This window comes from Chiloscyllium plagiosum, unplaced genomic scaffold (genome assembly GCF_037043375.1).
Source record: "Chiloscyllium plagiosum isolate Xiang-an unplaced genomic scaffold, Cpla_swu_hap1 HiC_scaffold_7, whole genome shotgun sequence".
Classification (NCBI taxonomy): domain Eukaryota; kingdom Metazoa; phylum Chordata; class Chondrichthyes; order Orectolobiformes; family Hemiscylliidae; genus Chiloscyllium; species Chiloscyllium plagiosum.
Genome location: NW_028270145.1, coordinates 25,451,089 through 25,477,308, shown reverse-complemented (window position 1 = coordinate 25,477,308; position 26,220 = coordinate 25,451,089). Strand labels below are relative to the sequence as shown.

The window sequence follows — 26,220 nt, the reverse complement described above, 5'->3', positions numbered from 1 at the left end:
CCCACAACAACCCATGCTCATGGTCTGCCCACAACAACCCATGCTCATGGTCTGCCCACAACAACCCACGGTCATGGTCTGCCCACAACAACCCATGCTCATGGTCTGCCCACAAAAACCCGCGCTCATGGTTTTGCCACAACAACCCACGCTCATGGTCTGTACACAACAACCCACGCTCATGGTCTGTACACAACAACACATGCTCATGGTCTGTACACAACAACCCACGCTCATGGTCTGCACACAACAACCCGCGCTCATGGTCTGTACACAACAACCCATGCTCATGGTCTACCCACAACAACCCACGCTCATGGTCTGTACACAACAACACATGCTCATGGTCTGTACACAACAACCCACGCTCATGGTCTGCACACAACAACCCGCGCTCATGGTCTGTACACAACAACCCATGCTCATGGTCTGCACACAATATCCCGCGCTCATGGTCTGTACACAACAACCCATGCTCATGGTCTGCCCACAACATCCCGTGCTCATGGTCTGCACACAACAACCCGTGCTCATGGTCTGCCCACAACAACCTGTGCTCATGGTCTGTACACAACAACCCGCGCTCATAGTCTGTACACAACAACCTGTGCTCATGGTTCCCCTTCAAAAACACATGCTCATGGTCTGCCCACAACAACCCATGCTCATGGTCTGCACACAACAACCCAAACTCATGGTCTGCACACAATAACCCACGCTCATGGTCTGTACACAACAACCCAAACTCATGGTCTGTTCACAACAACACACGCTCATGGTCTGCCCACAACAACCCATGCTCATGGTCTGTACACAACAACACGCGCTCATGGTCTGTACACAACAATCGGTGCTCAAGGGCTGTACACAACAACCCGCGCTCATGCTCTGTACACAACATCCCGTGCTCATGGACTGCCCACAACATCCCGTGCTCATGGTCTGCACAGAACAACCCGTGCTCATGTCTGCCCACAACAACCTGTGCTCATGGTCTGTACACAACATCCGGTGCCCAAGGTCTGTACACAACAACCCATGCTCATGGTCTGCACGCAACAACCTGTGCTCATGGTCTGCCCGCAACAACCCGTGCTCATGGTCTGCACACAACATCCCGTGCTCATGGTCTGCACACAAAACCCACGGTCATGATCTGTACACACAACCCGTGCTTATGGTCTGCCCACAACAACCCGTGCTCATGGTCTGCCCACTACAACCTGCGCTCATGGTCTGCCCACAACAACCTGTGCTCATGGTCTGCCCACAACAACTGCGCACACAGAGATGATATCAGCAGGCCCCGAGAGGAATCCTTGTGAAAAGAAAGCAAAGGGTGAGGATCCTCAGTCAGTGCCTGTATATTCTTTCAGCTGGGACCAGTGTTTGCTGACCCCCTTCCCTCGCATGTCAATACAAATGCACGTGTCACAGCTAATGTTAAACTCATCGGCACCATTCCACTTTGGGGCAAAACCAGTTTTATCGAATAGAGTCTTAACCCTAACTTTACCAGTTGCTGATGGGACATCGGAACAATCCCCTGATTGCCTTTGTTCAACCCGTCCTTCCTGTTTATCCCTAACTGGTTTATGCATCTCTTTCAGCTGAGTTTTCCCCGGTATCTTGGACGATAATAACGGATTTGGTGGGTGGCAAAAGGACAACCTCCCATTTCGCTCTTCTCATGTTAGAGACTGACCGTAATTTTCCTGGTTATTAGCATTTCCACAGGGTATGTTTGGTATGTAAAATAATATTCCCTGTCATCACAGTAGGTTCACTGACTCTTAATGCCCATGCGGCAGAGTCTAAGGTGGCTATACATCTGGGCAAGCCGTTAACTATGGGTCCCTCTGCAGTCGAACAGTACCCTACAGGTTGCTGTTTGTCGCCATAGATCAAGGTTACCACCACCAAGTAAAAGCACCCCCCCCTCGTTGTTGTAATAAATCTGGAAGCCTTTACTCGCTTCTGGCAATCCCAGTCCTGGGGATGACATTTACTCCACGTTCAGTTTTATATTGGAGTCATCTTCTTCCTGGTCCCCAATCAAAGTGGTCCGAAGCAGGTTCCCCTCTTTTACCAATCGTTATATGGACTTGACCAATTCGGCAAACTCAGGGATAAAATTCCTGCAGTAGTTAAACAAGCCCCAGACCTTTCTCACACCACGGACTGTCACAGGTTGTGGCATTTGCTGTCTTGCAGTCTTCCTGTCTACAGGCGTTTCTTTTGTGCCATGGGAGATTAAATGCCCCAAGTAAAGAACTTCAGTTTTCCCAATCTGGGCTCTCTTTAGGCTGCCTTTAACCCTCTGTTCCGCAGGACAAAGTATAGTGTCTCCTGAAGTCCTGGCGTGGACTCAGAAGCCAGTAGGATGTCATTGACATATTGGAGTATAGTACTGCCATGCAGCAGATTGATCTCCCTGAGCACATCACTCACTGCACGGTGAAAGATGGCTGGACTATTATGGAATCCTTGGGGAAGTCTGGTCCAGGTATACTGTTTATCCCCGATGGTAAATGCAAACTTATCTTGGGAGTCACAATGGAGGGGGATGGACCAGAGTCCATTTGCAATATCCAGTACAGTAGAGATGTTATGGGTAGGGGAGAGCCCAATTAAGATTGTGGATGGATTGGCGACTATAGGGTACAATTTATGAGTGACCCTATTTAGGGCCGTGCAATCAATTGTGAGACGGTAACTCCAGTCAGGTTTACTGACCGGCCAGATAGGGGAATTAGTGGTACCTGTGGTCTCTTGGAGAATTCCCCTCTCCACCAGTCCTTCCACAATTTCCCCAGCATCCCTTCTGGCGTTCAGGTTTTCTCGGGTATTGGCTGCGCGGTTTGGGTTCTGGACCCTCGACAGTAATGGGGCCGGTTGTAATTAGGCCTCTATCCAATTTATTTTCCGCCCATTTTCACCGACGGAGGTACAAATGGCAGCGAAGCCATTGCCCCTCGTCAATTGCGTCCCGTGGTGGATGCGGCTTGGATGGTGCCCAAGTGTCTCACATAGGTTCCCATTTTTACCTTTCTCCTATCGGGGCGGGGCCAGATTAATTCACCTTCCCCACACTCTATAAGGACTTCATATTCCTTCATTAAATCATTCCCCATAATAGTTCCTTCGTTGTTGTTACACACATAAAATCGCACCGGTATAAACAGATTATTGATTTCTACCAGAGTTTTCTCACTCAAATACACATGGCATTCATCATCTGTTAATCCCTGTTACATAAAACATTTTATTAGTTTGGGCAGAGGTAGGTCAGTAATGGATATGGGGGCTACCGTGTCCACTACCAACTCACGCTGTCTGCCCCCTACTAGTGCAGACATGTAAATCCTACCCTCCTTATTACCCATGCCTGGGGGTGTAGCTGGATGTCAGTCCGATGTGTTCTGGGTGGTTGTTGGTTTGCTGTGTTTTCCTCAACAAGTGCCTTCAGAGTGGGCCTTTTGCCACAGCCTTGACAGACACACCCGGACATCACTTTGTTCTGTTTTGGGGCCCTACACTCCCTGACAAAGTGACCCGTCTTGCCGCAATTGTGGAAAGTGGATTTTGACGTTGTCAGGGCACCCACATTCTCCTGTTTTATTCGCGCGGGGTTTTTTCTCCCATCTCTTCCTTCACACCCAGTCAGAGCTGTCTGTCTGTGGAATCCCTGAACACTCTTGATAGACTTTAAAGAGTTGCTCTCTATACTTGGAGGTGACCTCCCCTTTCTGCTGTTTAGCAAGAGTTATTTTTGCCCAGTTGGTGTCTCTACCAACACTGATACAAACACAGACTACATTTTCAAATCATCATGGATTTCCAAAATGTAGACTTAATTCAAAACATTCCGGATCTCAAGTTTTAGGGAACAAAAATGAATATTACACTAGCCCACATGTAACCACCATTGAACAAAAGTACATTCAAAACAGACCACAAAGAGTTAACACTTATTTCATGAGATAAACTTTTCCCAATTCTTTTGACAACTGTCTCTCTCTCTCTCTCTCACACACACGCACACACGTGTGCATACACGTGCACACATGCACACACAGGCATAGACACACACGCACACACAGACACACACACATGCACACCCACGCGTACACAGACATTGACACAGGCACACATGCACACACACGCGTGCACACAGACACACACGTGCACACATACAGACATAGACGCACGCACACATGCACACATACAGACACACACATGCAAACACGCGTGCACACACAGACACACGCACACATGCACACACACACATGCACACACACGCGTGCGCACACGCACAGACACAGACACACAGAGACACACAGACACGCACACACATACACATGCAATTATTCAAACTGGAGATCCTTTAATGCAAATATTACGATTTAGCAAGTTGACCAATGCACACAAAGAAGTTCCAAATTGTCCAATTTCTCAGAGGAGCCTTTAATCTCTATATCTCTAACTCGTCACTGTAAGATTCTTCTCTCCTCTGTCTGCCTCTTTGTAGATTCTGAGGTTTCGGACTATAAGGCTGGCCAATTGATGCAACAAAAGAACCCCAGCTTTCTTGGTCCTATCTTTCTTTTTGTTCAAAGAGCCAATTTCATGGTTGATTCCATGCCTGGGACAGATCCCAACCTCCCTTTTCTATCTGTTTAATAAGTGAATGTCTGTCTGTCACATACCGATTAATGAGAGACCCTCGGTGTCCCCATTGACCTTCCTGGCCCTCCATAATTAATGATAGGCTTACACTCATGATGCCTCTGATCTCTTGACTGCATTTAACACACTGGCCACCTCATACTCATATTTTTCCCATCGGCCACGTCTCACTCGCGGTTGTCCCTTTCAGAGTGCGGGGATACCTAAATGGAGGGTGATCAATTCTCCATATCCTGCTTTACTTTCTCCTCGGCAGGTTCTCAACAACCACGCTGACATCTGAGTATCACATCCCAGGCATCCTTTTTCCAGTCTCCACTCCTACTTCAGGGTCCTGGCTTTCGCGTGGGGGACTTTCCCTCTTAGAGTCATAGAATCATAGAGATGCACAGCATGGAAACAGACCTTTCGATCCAACTGTCCATGCCAACCAGATATCTCAACCACTCTAGTCCCACCTGCCAGCACCGGCCCATATCCCTCCAAACCCTTCCTATTTATATACCCATCCAAATGCCTCTTAAATGTTGCAATTGTACCAGCCTCCACCACGTCCTCTGGCAGCTTATTCCATACACGTACCACCCTCTGCGGGAAAAAGTTGCCCCTTATATCTTTTTTATATCTTTCCCCTCTTACCATAAACCTATGCCCTCTAGTTCTGGACTCTCCGACCCCAGGGAAAAGACTTTGTCTATTTATCCAATCCATGCCCCTTATAATTTTGTAAACCTCAAAAAGGTCACCCTTCAGCCTCCGACACTCCAGGGAAAACAGCCCCAGCCTGTTCAGTCTCTCCCTGTAGCTCAGATCCTCCAACCCTGGCAACATCTTTGTAAATCTTTTCTGAACCCTTTCAAGTTTCACAACATCTTCTTAACTACGGCTCAGGCTAAGTGCTAGAGATGGATACCTCCTTCTCTGTTTGCGCTCAACTCAGACCCCACAGGACACATACTCTCACAGTCACTCATAACAGATCAGCAATTACTAACATCTGATTCACTTAAACTTTGTTTGGTGTCCTTCTCCGATGCCTGGGCAGTGGCCACCTGCCCGGTCTGGTAGACAGGACCCTGCTTGTAGTGCCAATTTGTTGTAGGTAAAAATAATATGAATTTAGCAGTGAACAGTTTATTGAGCGAAAGCTTTTGAGAGGAGCATGTGACCTCAACGGGGCCAAACCAGCTTCTCAGTTGTCACATGGAGCAGCTATCTTTTATACCCTTGATTACATTTGACTCGTTACGTACACAGAGCCACACATTCATATGAGCCAAGCAGATGTTGTCTTCTGATACACTAACAATGATTAAAAGTTCCATGAATCTTGGGTTTATGGTCTTCTTGGTAAGGCCAAAAGCTTATCTCACCTGCTCCTGCAAAGTCACCCATGTCAGCCAATGTTGGTCAACTATCCCAGCATTCTTTGCAAATTTAGTCAACAATCCCAGCATGCTCTGCTTCATATACCAACTGTAGTTCCATTGCCCTGACATCAAAATTACTTTAGGGTGACAATGCAGATTTACCTTTCCCATTGTCAGGGAATGTGCAGGCCACAATTTCTCAAAACTTGGAAGAATTGGGAAACATGAGGAGGATAGCAATAGATTTGAAGAGAACTGAACAAGGCTGGTGGAATGAGTGGCAGACAAAATTTAAGCTATTTTGAAATAAGAGGTGGTGCATTTTGGTTGAAAGAGTGAGGAGAGGTTTTATAAACTAAAATGTGCAACTTAAAGTGGGTCTAAGTGCAGAGGGTATGTGCACACACATTATTGAAAGAATTAGGACAATTTGAGAAAATGGCTAAAAAAACTTGGGGATTCTGAGCTTTATAAATAGTGACAGTGGTACAAAAGACAGAAAATGATTATGAAACTTTATGAAACTCTGGTTAAACATCAGTCAGAGCACTGTGTACTCTTCTGGGTGCCACCAATTAGGAAGCATGAGACAGTGTTAGAGAGGGTGCAACAAAGATTAATGGTTCCAGGGATGAGGGGTTTCAGCAATGAGGATAGTTTGGAGAGACTGGGGTTGTGTTTTTTTGTGTGAAGGGATCATTAAAAATATATTAAATTGAATTGCTCAAAAGCATGAGGTACTGGGCAGATGGGCAGGAACTGTTCCCTTTGTCAAAAGGATCAGGAACCAGAGCTCATTGATTACCAAAACAGTCAAAGGTGAGCTGAGGAAAATCATTTCTACTCAGCCTCACTTTTCCCATTGAAATTATTCACTTTAAACTTTCCATCATTAAATTTAACCTGCCATGTGTCTACTTATTTTGTCAGTCAACCTATCTGCTCTCAAGCACTGACACTATCCTCACTGCTTTTTACGTTTCTGCATTTTGTCTCAGCTGCAGACTTTTGAAACCATGTCATGTCGATCCAACTGCAGGGGGCTAATATATATTAATAAAGCAGTGGTCCTCAAATCCACTCCTAGAGGAAAGTTCCTTCGAGTCAGAAAATGAACCCTTCACCACTACTCTATGGTGCTGCCAGTGTCCCATTAATCCCAAGTTCACTATGTGATACTTCAACAAAAACCTGTTGAAAGTCCATAGATGCCATATCATCCCACACTGCCTTCATCAAGCCTTGTTATTAATTGACCAATGAACTCAATCGAGATGGTCAAATTAAAAATCAAAGTAAAAAGTGCTAGAAATACAACTGCTCAGACAGAATCTATGGAGGGAGATGGATGACCTTTCGGTCGGATTGGTCGACTGCTTCGGTCAGTTCACCAACGTCCTTTAGGGAAGGAAGTTGCCATCTTTATCTAGTCTGGCCTATATGGGTGACTCCTGACCCATAGTAATGTGGTTGACTCTTCACTGCCATCTGTGCAATTAGCAAAGGGAAATAAAAGCTGGCTTAGCTAATGTCACCCACACCCTGTCAATGAATAAAAACACAATTTTCTTTTGACGTACCTGTGCTAGTTTCAGTTATTTCGCCAAGAGTTGATTAATTTTGCTCTGAGTTAATGTCCCTTTGTCTATTCACACCATGTCATCAAATTTATCCATCTACCTCATTATTTTAAACAAAGAAGCAATGTTTGTAATTCATCAAACCTCTTGCATCACTTGACTGGAAGATTGTGGCTATAGCCTTCATCATTTCCACCCTTATTTACCACAATCTAAGATGTGTCCCATCTCCATAGGATTACTATCCTGAACTCCTTGTAGCTATGGGGTGACCATCTCCTAGAAAGTGCTCTCCATGAAATATCCACTGTTTGGTATGTCATGCAATGACTCCAACTGTTCCTTAAGTTCAGATGTGGAGTGACTTTTCCTGTAGTCTTCTTTTCCACACATTCCATTACATCATCAATTTCCACACTGAAAATATACGTTGCGGCTGTACAGGTTAGACCACTTTTGGAATACTGCATTCAATTCTGGTCTCCCTGCTATAGAAAAGATGTCATGAAACTTGAAAGGATTCAGAAAAGATTTACAAGGATGTTGCTGGGATTGGAGGGTTTGAGCTACAGGGAGAGGCTGAACAGGCTGGAGCTGTCTTCCCTGGAGTGTTGGAGGCCGCGGTGTGACCTTATAGAAGTTTATAAAATAATTAGGGAGATGGATAAGGTGAATACTTAAGGTCATTCCCCCAGTGTATGGTAGTCTAAAATTAGAGGGCATAGGTTTAAGGTGAGAGAGGAAAGATTTATAAGAGACCTAAGGGGCAACCTTTTCTCTCAGAGGGAGGTGCGTGTATGGAATGAGCTGCCAGAGGAAATGGTGGAGGCAGGTACAATTGCAACATTTAAAAGGCATCTGGATGGGTAAATGAATTGGAAGGATTTGGAGGGATATGGGCCGGGTGCTGGCAGGTGGGACTAGATTGGGTTGGGATATCTGGTCAGCATGGACGGGTTGGACCGAATGGTCTGTTTCCATGCTGTACATCTCTATGACTCTATAACACAGAATTTATAGCACAAGATCATAGTGTCATGCAAGTGATATAATATATTGAACAAACCTTGATTACTATTATGTCTTTCATCTTTTAGAATGGGTGGCATTATTTTGTTGTACTTAATACCTAATCTGTTTATTTATACAGAAAGGTCATTCAGTTTTGTTTTGGTTTCCTAACTGTAGGAGATGCCATAAATTGCAATCGTATTGGAGGTGGTTGTGTTTTGGTCACTAGTGTTGAGCAGAATGCAGCCTACTCGTTGCACAATTTGGAATAAGACAGGACAGAAAAGTCTGCAGCTTTACTTTTTATAGTTTTGACTGCTTCCTATAAGGTTATAGAATCCTTAAAGGGCAGAAACAGGCCATTTGGCGCATTGGGTCCACACCAACCCTCTGAAGAATATCCCACCCAGACCAACTTCTCGATGAATTAATATGTAAATCCCAGAACTTCTTTTAAGTCACATTCCTGAGATAACTTTATGAAAAAATGTGACATCTCAGTTCAGCCAATGCATTAAAGGTGTGAGATTAGAGTCTGTCTGTAATCCAATCTTGAATCAGACTGGTTATATTCCCAAAGTGGGCTAAACATTTCAGGCTAGACAACTGTATCAGGAACCTTACTGGGCAATGTCAATGAGCAGAACTTCATGGGTACTGTCTTGTCATCCTGATCAGAGTTGGAATAATTGAGTCACCATTGAGTGGGAACTCAAGACACTTTCCCCATGTTGCCTCCACCAGTCCATGCCACCTCCCTCCATGTCACCCCGGATGTCTAAATATTAAATTAAAGCAATTTGTAGAATTGGAGGCAGTACTGTGGGAGGTCATTCCACCCATCAGATTGCTGCAGGCACTTTAAAAGAGCTATTCAGTTAGTTCCACTTGCCTGATTTACCCCATGGTGCTGCAAAGCTTTTTTTAAAAAGTATGCATCCAACATTTAAAACTCTTGAGTTGCAGTGATAGTGACAATCTTCAAGCCAGGAGGTGTGGGATTCAAGCCCCGCCTGCTCCAGAGGAGAGTCATAATGTACCTGAACTGGTCATTGGAGGTACTTGCATCGAACTTGCTTTTGAAAGCTATGATCGAATCTGCTTCTGATTCCCCTTCAGACTTCAAAAAAAAATTCTTCTCATCTCCCCTCAATCTCCTTTGTTGATTATCTTAGATCAGTGTCCTCTGGTTCACAACTCTTCTGCCACTGGAAAAATGTCTCTCCAAACCCAATCAATCAAAACCTTCCATAATTTTGAATGCATTAATTTGAACTGCATTTAAATTTCTCTGCTTTCGAGGATAGCTTTCCTGCCTTTTCCACATAGCTGAAGTTAATCTAGTCTTCCGTTGTCTTTATTTACAATGAGAAGAAGCTGCAATTTGGTTGTTTGTGGGTTAAGAATGTGGGCGTGGGGCATGCGTGGCGGCAGATAGTTTTATCAGACCCTGTGCTCTACACAGCTCTCGGTTTCCAAATCCTTCAGTGAGAGTTTGTGAAAGTCCTAGGGGAATCTATTTACGAATACTATGCAGTGGTGGATAAAGTGTATCTTTATCCTGGGGATATTCCCTTTGACCTCTGGATATTTCCAGGCTCAATACAATGGGTAAGTTAAATATATTTTTCTTTGGAGAAGTTGGCTTTCAGCTGAGGCATTACACAGAAGTATTGGCTTAAATTGTGGTGTCACGATTGTCAAAATTAGAAGTTACATTGGAGAGCACCTCAGGACCACATGGAAAGTGTCAACCTGTGGGCATGGACAGGAGATCTGAAGGAATTACATGATTTTACAGACTCACAGCAGGGCTACAGGGATCGGCTAGAGAAGTTGGTCTGGGTGGGATATTCTTCAGAGGGTTGGTGTGGACTCAATGCGTCAAATGGCCTGTTTCTGCCCTGTAAGGATTCTATAATCTTATAGGAAGCAGCGAAAACTGTAAAAAAATAAAGCCGCAGACTTTTCTGTCCTGTCTTTTACATATTGTGCACTGAGCAAGCTGCATTCTACTCAACACTAATGACCAAAACAGAACCACCTCCAATACGATTGCAATTTATGGCATCTCCTACAATTAGGAAACCAAAACAAAACTGCGTGACCTTTCTGTATAAATAAACAGATTAGATATTAAGTTCAACAAAATAATCTCTATATACATAGACTGACAGATTGGCTTTGGATTTTAACCAGACTCCCAGGCTAAGGCAGTCGGGAGCATGGGCTCAATTCCCATTTCTGGCAGCTGGTGGAACTGAAACTTAGTGAATAAATCTGAAATATTACTAATTTCAGGGCTGGTGACTATGAAGTCAGTAATTGCTCTGTGAAAGAAAATATATGATTCACCAATTCTCCTTCAGGAAAGAAATCTGCTCTCTGTCTGGTCTACAACCAGTCAGTTGAAATGCTGTAAGGAATGGGCAACAAACACTCACAAGGAGCCATAGAATCCCTTCAGTGCAGCTAGGGACCATTCAGCCCAATGGGGCTGCACCAACCCTCTGAAGAACATCCCATCCAGACCCACCCTATCCCTGTAACCTGCATTTCCTATGGCTAATCCACCTGACCTGCTCATCGCTGGACACTAAGAGGCAATTGAGCATACCCAATCCATCGGACCTGCGCATCCTTAGGAAGAAACCAGAGCACCCAACAGAAACCCACAGAGACATGGGAAGAATGTGAAAACTCCACAAAGTTGGAATCATCCCATGAATTTCAGTGGACTGTAGGTAGAATCATGAAATGACATAAAAATGACGCAGAAGTTCAAATCACTCACCTTACTGATTGAACTCCAAAGCAAGCTGATGCCTTATGTTACGATATGGCAGTGAACCCCTCTGCTAATTAAGCTAAACCCCAGAAAGGCTCATCTCACCTCGTAATCTGTTAAAATATGAGTGACGGAGAACTCCCAAATTCCACTATTTAAAGAAAGTAATAGCAATTTATTCTTTACTCTTAAAGTGAACATTAAACAACAGCTATTCAGAATTCTAAGCTCCCCTTTCTCTTAACTGCTTATTACCTGTCTCCAACTCTGTAATACTATGCTGTTCCAATAAGACACTTATTAAAATTACATCAACTTAATTTCTAAACCATACAACAGCTGTCATAGAGTCATAGAGATGTACAGCATGGAAGCAGACCCTTCAGTCCAACCCATCCATGCCAAACAGATATCCCAACCCAACCTAGTCCCACCTGCCAGCACTTGGCCCATATCCCTCTAAACCCTTCCTATTCATATACCTATCCAGATGCCTTTTAAATGTTGCAATTGTACCAGCCTCCCCCACTTCCTCTGGCAGTAAGAGATATAAGCTTTTCATGTGTGGCTGTCATCTTTGGTGCCTGTCATCTTCCAGCTGAAGATCTTCTTGGGCCATATTCTTTCTTTTTCCTGTGAAGGTGTTTCATATGAAAAGGTACCTTTGATAGAGAGTGTTTCCTAATTTCTTGGATTTCTCTCAATGGCAGTTGGTCTGTCTGCAATTTTCAAAATGCCTGCCTTTTTTACATCCCCAATATCAGATCGTCTCATTGGCTCAGTGTTGGCAAAACAATAAATTGAAACTCAATTGGGTTTTAGTATCCTTGGACATAATTTAAATTGATTGGTTAAATTCGAATTGTTGTCAAAACAGCAACGAACTCAGGTATCTATTTCACAGTCAAATGTTAGATATTTTCATTTTTCCAGTACACCCTGAGACTGCCCTTCTGAGCTCTCAGTGCAGAACAGCATTCATTCTCTCTTAAAGGTACAGTAGACACTTCAAATTCATAACACTTACCTTAGTAAACCTTCCCATCTTTTCAAGCATGATTTGTGGGTGTCACTTTGGCTCTATGGGGTGTCCTAGAGGACAGCCGCAAGAAAGTAGGAAGTTAAGCATAAACCAACAAACATGATAGTTCTGAAGCGGATGAAAAACTCAACATCACTGTCTCTTCATTTAGATTGAATGTAAAATTTCCTAAAGGGCTATAGGTATCCTGGCCTGAATAACATTCTCAATTAATACTGAACACACCTTACATTTAGCAAGGTGTAAGGATAGCACCTTTAATGTAATAGAACATTCTGAGGGACCGCCCAGGAAATTCATAAAGCAGAATTAGACATCGACCCATATGAAAAGATATTAGGATGGGCAGTGATAAACTTAATTTCAGGAGAGGTTAACTGCTTGTTCAGCTGGGATCTTGTAACACACACGCTGGAATGAAGGGACTGACGTTGGAAGCTTGGTGAATCAGAGGTTGTGCCAAACACCTTCACTGTGTCCTGCTGTAAGTAACTGCTGCTGAATGAGCAAATGCATTTTTCCCTCAACGCAACTGGATCCTTGCCCACAATCTTTTCCTCATAACACTAATGAATACAGATTGTTACAATACAGAGATGGACAGCCAAGCCAAATCAGCCTTTCCATCTCTGTATTCGCAACACAGTAAAATTAAGACTTCCCAAGAGCCTAAGCAGACTTTTAAAATAAACAATCCCTGACACTGCAAATAATCAATTCTAGACGTCAGTTTGTGTCTTAAATAAATATCTTAGCAATTTGTTAACGATATAGTAACTTAGGCAGAGCAACATGAAACAACAAAGTAACTGGTCTATGCTTTCAATCCCAAACCTTTGTTTTCAACCCCATTTGTGCCAAAAACAGTCAGACAAGCAAATGCAATTAACAGATAAATAAAAGATGTGAACAAAATTGGCAGATTACTTGAGTGATTTTCACAGTGCGTTGTTCCACAGGCAGAAATGATAGTTTTAACTCAGTTTTCTAATCTCTGAGCTTCTAAGAGTTGGTATGGAGGTTAGGCTAAGAGCTTTCAAATCTTCATGATGTAGCATCGACAGCAGTCCAAAACCCAATTCAAACTCTGACCACTCCCTGACAGACTGGCCATCTCCTTTACCAAGTCCAAGTTACTATTCAGCATCTGCCTTCTGGAGTAAAAGGTCTTTTCAAGACTTGCTAGAATCAGTTCTCAGGCATTGACCAAGTTAATTGTCAGCTTGTGCGATCTGTTTAAACATAATGCCCTTCTCCAGTGACAAAGTGTGTGCAGGACATTTTGATCAGGACCCAAAATTGTTGAAAGAATAAAATAAATATAATGAAAAGTTAGTGAGGGCTCTAACTGGCCTATAATTAAGTCTATATAAGACTATTAGCCACTAACAGTCCCCATTGATAGCCATTCATCCTCCTAGCCAGATCGTTATCCATTCCTTGCTTGTCCAATTGTCCATCTCTCTCTTTGGGCTCTCTCTCCACCTATCATTTATTCCTTAGACCCTCTCCCACTCTAACTTCTGCATTAAAAACCAACATTTTCCAAGCTAACAATTGTTCTAAGGAAGGGTCACTGGACCCAAAACGTTAACTCTGATTTCTTTCCACAGATGCCGTCACACTTGCTGAGCTTTTCCTGAATTTCTGTTTAAGTTTGTGGCCTATAGTTATGTTTTTTTTTGTCTCCTGCTCTTTTTAAAAAATGGAATTACATTGACAGTTTTCCAATTCTCTGGGACTTTTCCAGAAACTAAGAATTCTTGGATTATAACTACCAGTGTTTCCACTAACTTGTAGCTACACTCCTTAATTCCTTGATGGAAGCTCTAAGTAGAGGTGCCAGTGTTGGACTGGCGTGGACAAAGTGGAAATCACACAACATTTCAAATAAACCTGTTGGACTATAACCTGATGTTGTGTGACTTCTGACTGATGGGAGTTATACAGTTTGAAGTTGACACATCCTCTCACAGAAAGATACGACAATAATGTGAATTGGCTGACTCACCTCTGGATAACACATTGCAGTTACTGGATGACTGCTCAGCAGGTGTATTGTGCAGCCTGTTAAAAATAGATAAATGCAAAAAAAAGCACTTCCTAATTTACTTTGAAAGGTGTTGTATTGGTGAGGCTCCCTTCGCTACCCCTCAAACACTCAACAGCCAGGATGTCTGGCCAAATGATTCCTGCTACGGGGGAGAGGGGTTATTAATTAATGTATTACAAATCAGAAGAAAATAGGAATTGTGAAAAGGAACTTCTCCTCTCATTTCAGGGACCAATTGTTCCGATTCACCCCTACAGATTCCAAGCAGATGGAGTTTCTAATGGAACTGGCAGAGGAAGAGTTGGTAGGTTACAGAATGCGTTTGTGCAACCTGATCGGCATTTACCATGTAGAATTGACATTCTGATGCTTGCTTTTTTTTTGTGACAAGAATAAACAAGATGGGCTTCTGAATGAACTGTCCAGGTATTGTCGGGCTCATTGTCTATGTCCAATTAGGATTGATGTGGAGATGCCGGTGTTGGACTGGGGTGTACAAAGTTAAAAAAATCACACAATACCAGGTTATAGTCCAACAGGTTTATTTGGAAGCACTAGCTTTCGGAGCGCTGCTCCTTCATCAGGTGGTTGTGGAGTATAAGATTGTAAGACACAGAATTTATAGCAAAAGTTTACAGTGTGATGTAACTGAAATTATATATTGAAAAAGACCTGGATTGTTTGTTAAGTCGCTCATCTTTTAGAATGATCATGTTGGTTTCAGTTCTTTCATATGTAAATGGCAAAACTTTTCTTTTAAAGTTCATTCTCAAATTAATTTTAACAATAGGTGACATGTCAGCTTAGATAATGCATTGAAGGTGTAAGGTGTCCTGTTGGAGGCTGTCTGTGCTCCAGTGTTCAAATTGATTCTATTTCTAAAAAAGGGATTTACAGAATCTTACATGGATTCGTGCAGTTTTTGAGCAAAATAAAATATAGTTCTGCAAGTACAAATTCATCCACAAACCTATATGTGTATGGTGTGCATGTGGGTGTGTGTGTGGGAGGGTATGAGAGTCTGTGAGAGAGTGTGTATGTGTATGTGTGCGAGTGTGAGTATAAAGGGGTATAAGTTCGTGAGAATGTGCATGTGGGGGTGTGAGTGGGGGTGTGTACATATCAGCGTGTGAGAGAGAGCTTGTGTATGAGAGAGGGTCTGCATGAATGTATGGGTCTGTAGGAGTTTGTGTGTGTGTGTGTATGTGTGTGTGTGTGCGTGCGCGTGCGCGTGCGCGTGCGTGTTTGTGCGTGCGTGTGTGGTGCAGTGCACCCATAGTGTGACATGAACCCAAGGTCCCGGTTGAGGTCATCTCCATGGGTACCCATTAGGATTGGATACAGTAGTACCATAGGAGTATAGTCAGATGCTTGATACCAAATGACATAATATGACATGAGGACAGAACAGTGAAAAGCACTTCTGAAGAGAATTCTGAAAGGGCAATCTAATTATATTACATTTCATTGCAAGGAGAGTTGAATGCAAGAGTAGGGAAATTATGCTTTGATGCATGGGTGGGACCGCAACTGAAGTACTGTGCACAGCAGTAGTCACTGTGCATATAGAAGAATGCTAATGTATTGGAAGCAGTTCAGTGATGGTTTATCAGACTAACATCTGGAATGAGTGGAATGCCTTATGAAGAAAGGCTAGTCAGGCCTCGAGTTTACAAGAGTCAGAAGTGGCTTAGTTGAAATATATAAGACCCCGAGAGGACATAACTGGGTCAATGTTGAAAGGATGTTGCCTCTTGTGTGAAAATCTATATCGAGGAGTCATAGTTTAAAAATAAAGGGGAGCCCGTTTGAAATAGAAAAGAAGAACTATGTTTTTCTCCCAGAATATTGCGAGTCTTAGGAATTCCCTTCTTCAAGAGGCAGTGGATGCAGAATCTTTAACTGTTTTTTTAAGGCAGAGGTAGATAGATTCTTGATTATCAAGGGAACGGAAGATTATTGGGGGGATATGCAGGAATGTAGAGATGAGGTTAAAACGAGATCAGGGGTTATCCTACTGAATGGCAGCATGGCATTCTTTGTTTGTGTGTCATCCCTGCATCATTGTAAACGAGGACAGAATGCTATTTTTATTTATATGGGTGGAGCTTCCTTACATTTTGGAATATGTTTTTGGGCAGGATTTTAAATAAGACAATGTCTTAGATTCCTGATGTTAATGGCCCCGTGTAGAAATAGGTTGTTAAATGTTGCAGATAAGGGTGATATGAAATGATCATATTATCATTGTTTTTACAATTCCCGAGGATCTTATGTTGTGATATTTTGCACAGATCGAGTTATGGAGATCGCAGATCCTGGAGGGAATTCAACCTCAGGGTGAGATTCACGCTCGGGTTCCAGCCTCAGCACTCGGCACAGTCAGAGGTGAACTGAAGAAAAGGGCCATCCAATACAAGTAGGAGCAACTCTGAATGATCAAGTGATAGTAAATTTGTTTTATCTTACTGCAGTGTTGCTCACGCAGCCACCTTACACATGATCAGATCACAAGACAAGTGCTGCAGCATTGTTCTTATCATTCTTACACTGTGATAGCTGGCCATTCCCCATTTTCCAAATTGGGTGGGGTATAATCAATTCATGACGTAGATCAATAGATTCCTTTCTTTCAAGATATCCAGAGATATGGGGATAGTCCAGGAAATTGGCAAAGAGTTAGAGGATAAGCCAGTTAAACAGCAGACTTGAGGGGCCCAATATCTACTCCTTCTCCTATTTTCTAAGACCCCATATTAAGAAGGATTGCAGCAAATTGCAGAAGGACATTAATGAACTTACACATGGGCAAGTAATTGTCAAATGAAATTCAATGCCGATAACTATGAGGAAGTATGTTTTGGGAGGAAGAATAGGTCACACTTACTGCCTTCATTCTTTTTTCATGGGATGTGTGTGTCTCTGGCTAGATCAGCGGTTGTTGCCCATTCCTAATTTCCCTTGAGAAGTTGGTATAATTAAGGATGGACAATAAATGCTACAGACACCCAAATCCCATGAAGGAATAAATAGAAAACGGTGTAAATCGTTTTGGGGCAGAGGAGCACAGGGATCCCTGAGAGCACGTCATTAAAATTTGCACCACAGGCTAGCAAGACTGTGAAATTAACAAACCAAGCTCTAGGCTTTTTTTCTGATGTAATAAAACTTAAAGGTTTTTGCTACACCTATACTAAACTTTAGTAATGCCAAACTCTTTGGAGAAATTCAGCAGGTCTGGCACATAGAAACTCTACAGTATGGAAGTAGGCCATTTGCCCCATTGAGTTCACACCAGCCCTCCAAAGAGCATCTCATCCAGACCCACTCCCTTACCTCTGTAGCCCTGCGTTTCCCAAGGCTAACCCAACTTGCCTGTACATCTCTGCATGCTATGGACAATTTACCATGTCCAATCCAGCTGACCTACACATTTTTGGACTGTGGGAGGAAACTGGAGCACTCAGAAGAAATCCACGCAGATACAGGGAAAATGTACAAACTCCACATGGACAGTCGTCTGTGGCTGGAATCAATCCCAGGCCCTGTTGTGGTTGAGACCACCTTTTAGGAATGACCAGGAGATGCAGAGAATTCCTCAAGATGATAAACCTTTACTTGCAAACAAAAGCTGTGACCATCAGAGAAGCCAACTCCAAAAGCCCCTGAACAGCGAGAGTACTCTAAAGTTATGTTGTTCTAAAAGCCACGCCCTGTCCCCATTACATTAGCATAACCACTCGCACTAAGCCTACATTATATCCCCTAAACTAATCAGACTCTGCCACAATTGCCTTCTGGATTGCTGCAGACCATCACCTTGTGCCATGGTTATCTTTCTTTACCTTTTGTCACCTGACAGGCCGCAGTCACGCTAGGCTGACTCAAGCACACAACCCAGACCTTATACTTATGCAACATCTCAACATGTATTACTTTGTAGTTATATATTCATATTTTCCATCCTTTGAGATTTATTGGTCTCACACAAAGAAAGAACACAATCACGCTAGACCTTCAGAACCCAACTTATGTAGCTGCCGTCCGGAAGAGGGCAGAAGAAAATTTAGGGGTTCAGTTCTCAAATGGTTCTTCCTCTATCCCTGGAGTATCTGAGCTAAAAACCCGTCCCCCATTGTCTAGAACAGGAAAAATGACCCAGAAACCCTTACAGATGAAGTCTAAGAAAAAAGAAATAGGAAAAGAAAAATGCAAAACGACATGTGCCCACAAACCATCTACACTTCAGTGGAAAGCGAGTCATAATAATAGAGCATTGGAACCTTTTCTGTGATGGGAGACAACTCTGAACAGACCGGCATGACGAGGAGTTGCTGTTCAGCAATGCGCACTAAAGAAGACTTAGTGAGAGATAAAGCACAGTATAGCACAACAGCAAGGACTAGTAACTCAATAGCAGCAACGATTCCAATCTTGGCAAACCAAGCCCCCTTCCCAACATCCCAAGACGCTGTCTAACCAGTCAAAGAACTGATGACCAGACCCCGCATTTTCCTTAAGCTCTGTTCTCAGACTTCTCAGCTTATCCATTGTCTTAGTAAACGGCCCCCAAACATTACACAGACACCACCTTTCTCAGCCAACAGCTAGCCCAAGACCTGCTTATTTTGCCATGACATTTTGCTGGTTGCATCCAACTGCTCACCTAACGCTGAGAGGGCATCATCAGTGTAATTAATAAACCTCTGCTGGTTATAGTGAATTTAATGAATCCATTCAGCATTTTTGCTAACACCAATGGCTGGGATAAGTATTTCCCAGCCCGCAGCAATCTTGTTTCTGGCCTTGAATTCATTAGGGATGCCCTTTGGCCACCCTATACTGTCAATGCGGATCGCCAGGTCAGGGACATAATCTCTCCTATGGTGATATAGTATTTGTTAAAGTGGTGTGCTAAACTGAGCCTTCGGGGAGATAGCAAATGTTGTAGTAGCATCACTCAGGTGCAGGTGGCTCCTCATTTCAGGGGAAGTGTTGGCCTCAGAGCCCCTTCCATGCCATGTAACCACCAAGATTCTGCTAACGAGATAAGCTGGGCATCCAATGCATGACCTGGGAGTGCGACACCTGCAACAGGCACTACACTGGGTGTGACATCCCATGCCCGGGTGCACCTTCTCACAAAGTGGCCAACCAGGACGTCACCACGCCATGTGAGACACTCAAAGCCCAGATAGTGAAGGAGGCCAAGGGCCTATATTGGTAATTTCCGTTGTCTTTGCTGGTAGATGAATGAGGATTGTAATTTCGTTTTCGGATGAGTTCACTTTGATCAATTTGGGGAGAAGCCTGGTACAACATACACCAATATAGACAATAGGGCGCATTGCTAGCACAGTTGAGGAATGCTGCCTCGTCATTTACGAGGCAGCATTCCCTTCTACAAGGTGTAATTGCATTGGGGCATTGCCTATAACATTGATCTCTGCTCATTTGTTAAAAGAATTTCACAACCGTTCTAGCACCTCAGTCTTCAGAGGGTGTTGCCTCAACCCAATCTATTAATCACCACCAACATATATCTTTTCCCTCTCACTATCTTTATCATGTCCACATAGACAATCACCCAATGTTTAAACGGTCCTTTGAGCACTGGTATGTGACCTAAAGGCGTCAATATTCCCTTTCTAACATTATTCTGAGCACATACCTTGAATTGTGACAGGATGTAATCTGCTGTCTTGTTCCCAGTCCCAAAGGTGTAGCAGTGGGGCCTGCCTGTCCCCACTTCCAGGGTCCCCTCAGGAAAGGGTTGTTCAGCAGTGGTCGCTTGGTGAGCATTTGAGGTAGATTCTGCCCCTAGTGGGGTATGCTGGTCTCAATCAACCTGCAGCTGCATTATAAGGTCTTGTCTACTCCTAATACTTCTAATGCACAAATAATGGCTGAATCCAAAGACACAGATATTAAGAATAGGATATTAAGTTTTGATACATGATTTTCACAACGTAATATTCAACCCAAACTTCGATTCTCAGTGAGGGAGGGAAATTGATATAGAATAAAGCCACAACTGGCACTCCATAATCACCAATGAGATGCAGCAGTCTTAAATGGAAACAAATGAGTCTGAAACAAAAACAATATTTCTGCCAGTATAATATTATGCAAACAATATTATTAGCTTGGGATATTTTGGATCTATCTTTATTCTAAAGTTATGTTGTTCTAAAAGCCATGCCTTATCCCCATTACATTAGCATATCCAATTGCACTAAGCTGACATTATATCCCCTTAACCAATCATACTCTGCCACAATTGTCTTCTGGATTGCTGCAGACCCTCACATTGTGCTGTGGTCAACTTTCTTCATCTTTTGTCACCTGGCAGGCCGCAGTCACACAAGGCTGACTTGAGCACAGAATCCAGGCTTTACACTTACGCAATACCCCTACATGTATTATTTTGTAGTTATATATTCATATTTACCATAGTCCCTGGCACTATAAGGCTCTATAAAGAGATCCAGTCTATCAACGTTTCTGGATATCTAAACTCACACATGAGAACATAAGACCATAAGACATAGGAGTGGAAGTAAGGCCATTCGGCCTATCGAGTCCACTCCACCATTCAATCATGGCTGATGGGTATTTCAATACCACTTGCCCGCACTCTCACCGTATCCTTTAATTCCTTATGGTTCAGAATTTATCAATCTCTGCCTTGAAGACATTTAACATTCCGGCCTCCACTGCACTCCGTAACAATGAATTCCACAGGCCCATCACACTCTGGCTGTACAATCTGTCCACAGATGTTGCCAGACCTCAGAGTTTCTCCTGCACGTTTTGTTTCTCTTTCAGATCTCTAGCAACTCAGGCAACTGTCTGTGTGGAGTTTGCATATTCTCAGTGTGTCTTGCGTGGGTTTCCTCCTGGTGCTCGGGTTTCCTCCCACAGTCCAAAAAATGTGCAGGTTAGGTGAATTGGCCGTGCTAAATTGCCTGTAGTGTTAGGTGCATTAGTCTGGCGTAAATGTAGGGGAATGGGTCTGGGTGGGTTGCAGTTCGGAGGGTCGGTGTGGACTTGTTGGGCCAAAGGGCCTGTTTCCATACTGTAAGTAATCTAATCTAAACCGCCATACTTACCTTTTGTTGTACAGTACTGTTTGCAGTACTGTTTAGAATTTTAAAAAATATTGAGACACTGGCAAGGCTTCAGAGAAGATTCACAGGCAGAACACCAGCAATGTTTATCTCAAGAGGGTTGGAATGTAAAAGCAGCGACCTGCTACTGAGACTTTATAAAGCTCTGGTTAGGCTCCATTTAGAATATTGTGTCCAGTTTTGGGCCCCACACCTCAAGAAGGACATACTGGCACTGGAGCGTGTCCAGGGGAGATTCACACGGATGATCCCTGGAATGTTAAGCCTAACATACGATGAACGGCTGAGGATCCTGGGATTGTATTCATTAGAGTTTAGAAGGTTTAAGGGGGGATCTAATAGAAACTTACAAGATAATGCATGGCTTAGAAAGGGTGGATGCTGGGAAATTGTTTCCGTCAGGTGCAGATACTAGGACCCATGGGCACAGCCTTAGAATTAGAGGGGGCCAATTTAGAATGGAAAGGAGGAGACATTCCTCCTTATGTGTGGGTTTAGATATCCAGAAATGGATCTCTTTCCTGTTGAGAGAAGGGCCAAAGGGTGACCCAACCAAGTCTTTAAAACTGTGAAAGGTTTTATTTGAGTGGATGCAGAGAGAAAATTGCCACTTGTGGGGGAGAGTTTAACTAAAGGCATTCAATATAAGATAGTCACCAAAGAATCCAATAGGGAATTCTGAAGCAGCTACATTACCTAAGAAATAAGGAGAATGTGGAACGCTCAGTTCCAGTGAGTGGTTGAAGTGAATGGTACAGATGCATTTAAGATGAAACTGGGCAAGCAGATAAGGGTAAAGGGTCACATGGAGGGAGGCTTTTCGAGTGGAACATAATTACTGGCATGGGTGGTGGGGTCCATGTAGCCTCTGTAACCCTATGCAAAAATGTGTCTCGTTCTTATTAATCAGCGTTCTGACACAGAATATTCAAGATCTCCTGGACAGGCAGATACAGAGAGAGGATAAGCAGCCTTTCGACACTGGAGCACATAGCTACACCAAGTATCACCCAATGGAAGAGGTAAGTCTTACGTAAGAGGAAAGAATTGAATCTTTTCCCTTTAATACTTCAAAAAATCTTTCACTGTTTCTTTCTCAAACACTCAGATCTACCAGTGGATGGAAGAAATGAAGGAAAACTATAAGGAGCTGGTGACACAGCATCTACTGGGGATAACCTACCAGAAACGGCCAATGTATTATCTGAAGGTATTCAGAGAGTGTATTTAAATGTTCTGCCTCCTATTTTATCTCATTACTAGCCCTCTCATAACCTCCCTTACCAATAATTGTCCTGGCAATGGACTTCACCACATAGCAGCTCACTGATCCTGCTGCATCCATGTGGCTACAGAATTTCTCATACTTCCTATCCTTGAACCATCTCAGTCACCTTCCCAATTACTGAAATAGTTGGAGTACCTGACAGCAATGTAAAAGAAGTTGAGATTAGGTATTGGAATTGTGTGAACAAAGACATTTAACATGTCTGTCTGGGCTCAGTTAATGATTAGAACTGGAAGACTAGGATTTCTGTACAATTTGTGTTGAACATCCTGTACAGAATTTATAGAGATGTACAGCGTAGAAACAGACCCTTCAATCTAACCTGTCCATGCCAACCAGATATTCAAAGTTGAACATATGTTCCACACGATCATGCCTGGATTTGAGGTAAAGTCTTGGGATGTCAGATGAATAAGGTTTTACTAGTAGCACCATGTCTCCCCATTACATCAGTCCATGACCAAATGCAGCAAGACTTGGACAATATCCAGACTTGGGTTGGCAAGTGGCAAGTAATAATCACATCTCACAAGTACCAGACAATGACTATCTCCAATAAGAGAGAATCTAACCATTGCCCCTTGACATTCAATGGTATTACATCACTAAATGTCAACATCCTGTGGGTTACCATTGACCGGAAACTTAACTGGACTCACCACATAAACACAGAGGTTACAGCAGTAGGTCAGAGGTTAGGAATACTGTAGAAAGTAACGTATTTCCTGACTCCTCGAAAGCCTCTCCACCATCTACAAGGCACAAGTCAGGAGTGTGATTGAGTACTGTCCAGTTGCCTGGATGAGTACAGCTCCAGTAACAATCAAGAAGCTTGACAGCATCCAGGATACTTGATTGACTCCACATTCACAAACATCCAACTCCCGTCACCTCCGATGTTCAGTAGCTGCAGTGTGTACCAAGTACAAGGTGCATTGCATAAATTGGCTAAGGCACGTGAGACAGCATCTTCCAAAGCCATGATCATTACCATCTAGAAGTTCAAGGGGAGCAGATTCATGGGAACACCACCAAGTGCAAGTTCTCCTCCAAACCGGTCATCGTCCTGTTGTTCTTTCAGCATTGCCAGGTCAGAATCTTGGAACTCCCTCCCTTTTGGGTCTACTCACAGCAAACTGACTGCAGAGGTTTAAGCTTGCCATAGCTCCTCAAGGCCAAATGGGGATGGGCAATGATACCCAAATGAGACGGAGCAGACCATTTCATCCTTTGAGTCTGCACTGCAATTCACCATGGTCATGGTCAGTTTTAAATTTCAAATCCTTTTTCCTGCCAATGTCCAGGTTACTTCATTCCCTGAAAGACCAACAGCCTGTCCATCTCAACCTTAAATACGCTCAATATAGGGGCATCCGTGTCTTAGTCCTAAATGACGGACTCCTTTTCTCTTACCCCTTCTCTAATTGCTTGATGTACCTGTAGGATGACTTTTCAGAGTCTTACTTTGTTTGTTATCAGTTAGAAAGATGGAGAGAACATTGCTTCACGGGAGCTCAGTGAAATTTTTGAATCGCAAGCTCTTTTATCCTCTTAAATCATTTAATAGAAATGCTCATAGAACCATTTCAAGACAATAGATATCATCCAGACAGCAACAAACCTAAAGTTTGTAACAAGGTTATTTATGTCCTCTACAAAGGTTCCTCCAGCCAAAATATTTGTCTCTGAGTGGACACTGAAAATTTCCAGTTGGCAAATGTCTGTCATTCTATCCCACTGGCACCAGAGCCTTTGCTACACATCATTCTTCCTCCTGCGAGATGCTGTGATCCCAATCACCCCACACAAACTGAACTCAGAACCAGTGGCCCCTTCATCTTCCATCTGTTTTGTTTGCAGATCAGTCGAAGATCTGATAAACCCAAGAAGATTATCTGGATGGATTGCGGAATTCACGCCAGGGAGTGGATTGCTCCTGCTTTCTGCCAGTGGTTTGTGAAGGAGGTGAGTGTCCCCTTACTGGAGATCTACCACAGAAACACTCAGGTTCAAACCCTCTGGACACTGGTGAGGCCAAGTCTCGAGAAATGGCAACTGAGATCCAGACTGAATGACAAATAATAAACCTGGTTTCAGAATGATGTAAACATTGCAATGGCTGACAGAGCGAATCTTTCTTGCGTAGCTTGCAATCTTGCTGAGGGTTTTGTTAATTTTAGGGTCACATGTATTGCCAACACATGTAGAGAAAGTGGCTGCTCCTTATAGAAAGGCATTACTTTGAAACTGTGAGATAGTCTGCTAGATTAACAGCGAGACGTACAAGAGCGACAAATTCCAATATACTATTATTAACACATAGAATTATACTCTTTAAATTATTATTTTTACATGATGAGAAATGTCAGCAGTGCTGAGGAATGGAGCACTTGCTGATTGTTGAAACAGAGTCTCCAATCATTGATAGCATTAATTGCAATCAGGATGAACTTTTCATGATCTAACTTTTGTGTGTGTGCCAGATATTACAGACCTACACTGCAGATCCTCAAACAGACCGATTCCTCCAGCACATTGACTTTTACATTCTGCCAGTTCTGAATATTGATGGTTATGTTAATTCCTGGACTACAGTAAGTATGCTCCTGGATCATGCATCATTACCTTGCTGGCGCAAAATGCTTTCAAAGGCAATTCGGTGAAATGTGTCACAGTCTAGTTCACCGTTTCTGTGTCCTTTTCTATCTCTAGGACCGCTTATGGAGAAAATCAATGTCACCGTGTCAAAGCAGCACTTGTTTGGGCACTGATCTCAACAGGAATTTTAATATAGAATGGTGCAGTAAGTAAAATTCCCATACTGTCTGTGCCTATCTCCAAATTTCTGTACAGCAGAGTATTGTATATGGTAATGATTTCAAACAAGATAATGTTGAAGCTGCATGAACCTCCATCCAATATGACAATATCTTATCGTCTTTCAAGGGGAGGTGGTCCAGCCCAAGGTCCTGACAGAGAGAAAGTCGAGTCCTACCATGCTCTTGATAGTCTCTGTAATGTACAGCATGGAAACAGACCCTTCGGTCCAACCTGCCCATGTCGACCAGATATCCCAACCCAATCTAGTCCCACCAGCCAGCACCCGGCCCACATCCCTCCAAACCCTTTCTATTCATATACCCATCCAAACGCTTTTTAAATGTTGTAATTGTACCAGCCTCCACCACATCCTCTGGCAGCTCATTCCATACACGTACCACCCTCTGTGTGAAAAAGTTGCCCCTTAGGTCTCTTTTATATCTTTCCTC

General features: G+C 43.2%; 1 protein-coding gene across 1 annotated transcript in view; it reads left to right on the top strand.

The window, feature by feature from the left end:
* The first annotated feature begins 10,101 nt into the window (after positions 1–10,101).
* LOC122551407 (carboxypeptidase O) overlaps positions 10,102–26,220 on the top strand; it is a 37,752-nt gene continuing 21,633 nt past the window's right edge. Inside the window, exons 1-8 of the mRNA XM_043693242.2 lie at positions 10,102–10,261; positions 14,762–14,837; positions 16,828–16,952; positions 22,574–22,685; positions 22,772–22,873; positions 24,812–24,916; positions 25,435–25,545; positions 25,664–25,754. Coding sequence (XP_043549177.1) covers positions 10,182–10,261; positions 14,762–14,837; positions 16,828–16,952; positions 22,574–22,685; positions 22,772–22,873; positions 24,812–24,916; positions 25,435–25,545; positions 25,664–25,754 — 802 coding nt within the window. The 5' untranslated portion in view covers positions 10,102–10,181. The remainder of the gene's footprint in view (positions 10,262–14,761; positions 14,838–16,827; positions 16,953–22,573; positions 22,686–22,771; positions 22,874–24,811; positions 24,917–25,434; positions 25,546–25,663; positions 25,755–26,220) is intronic.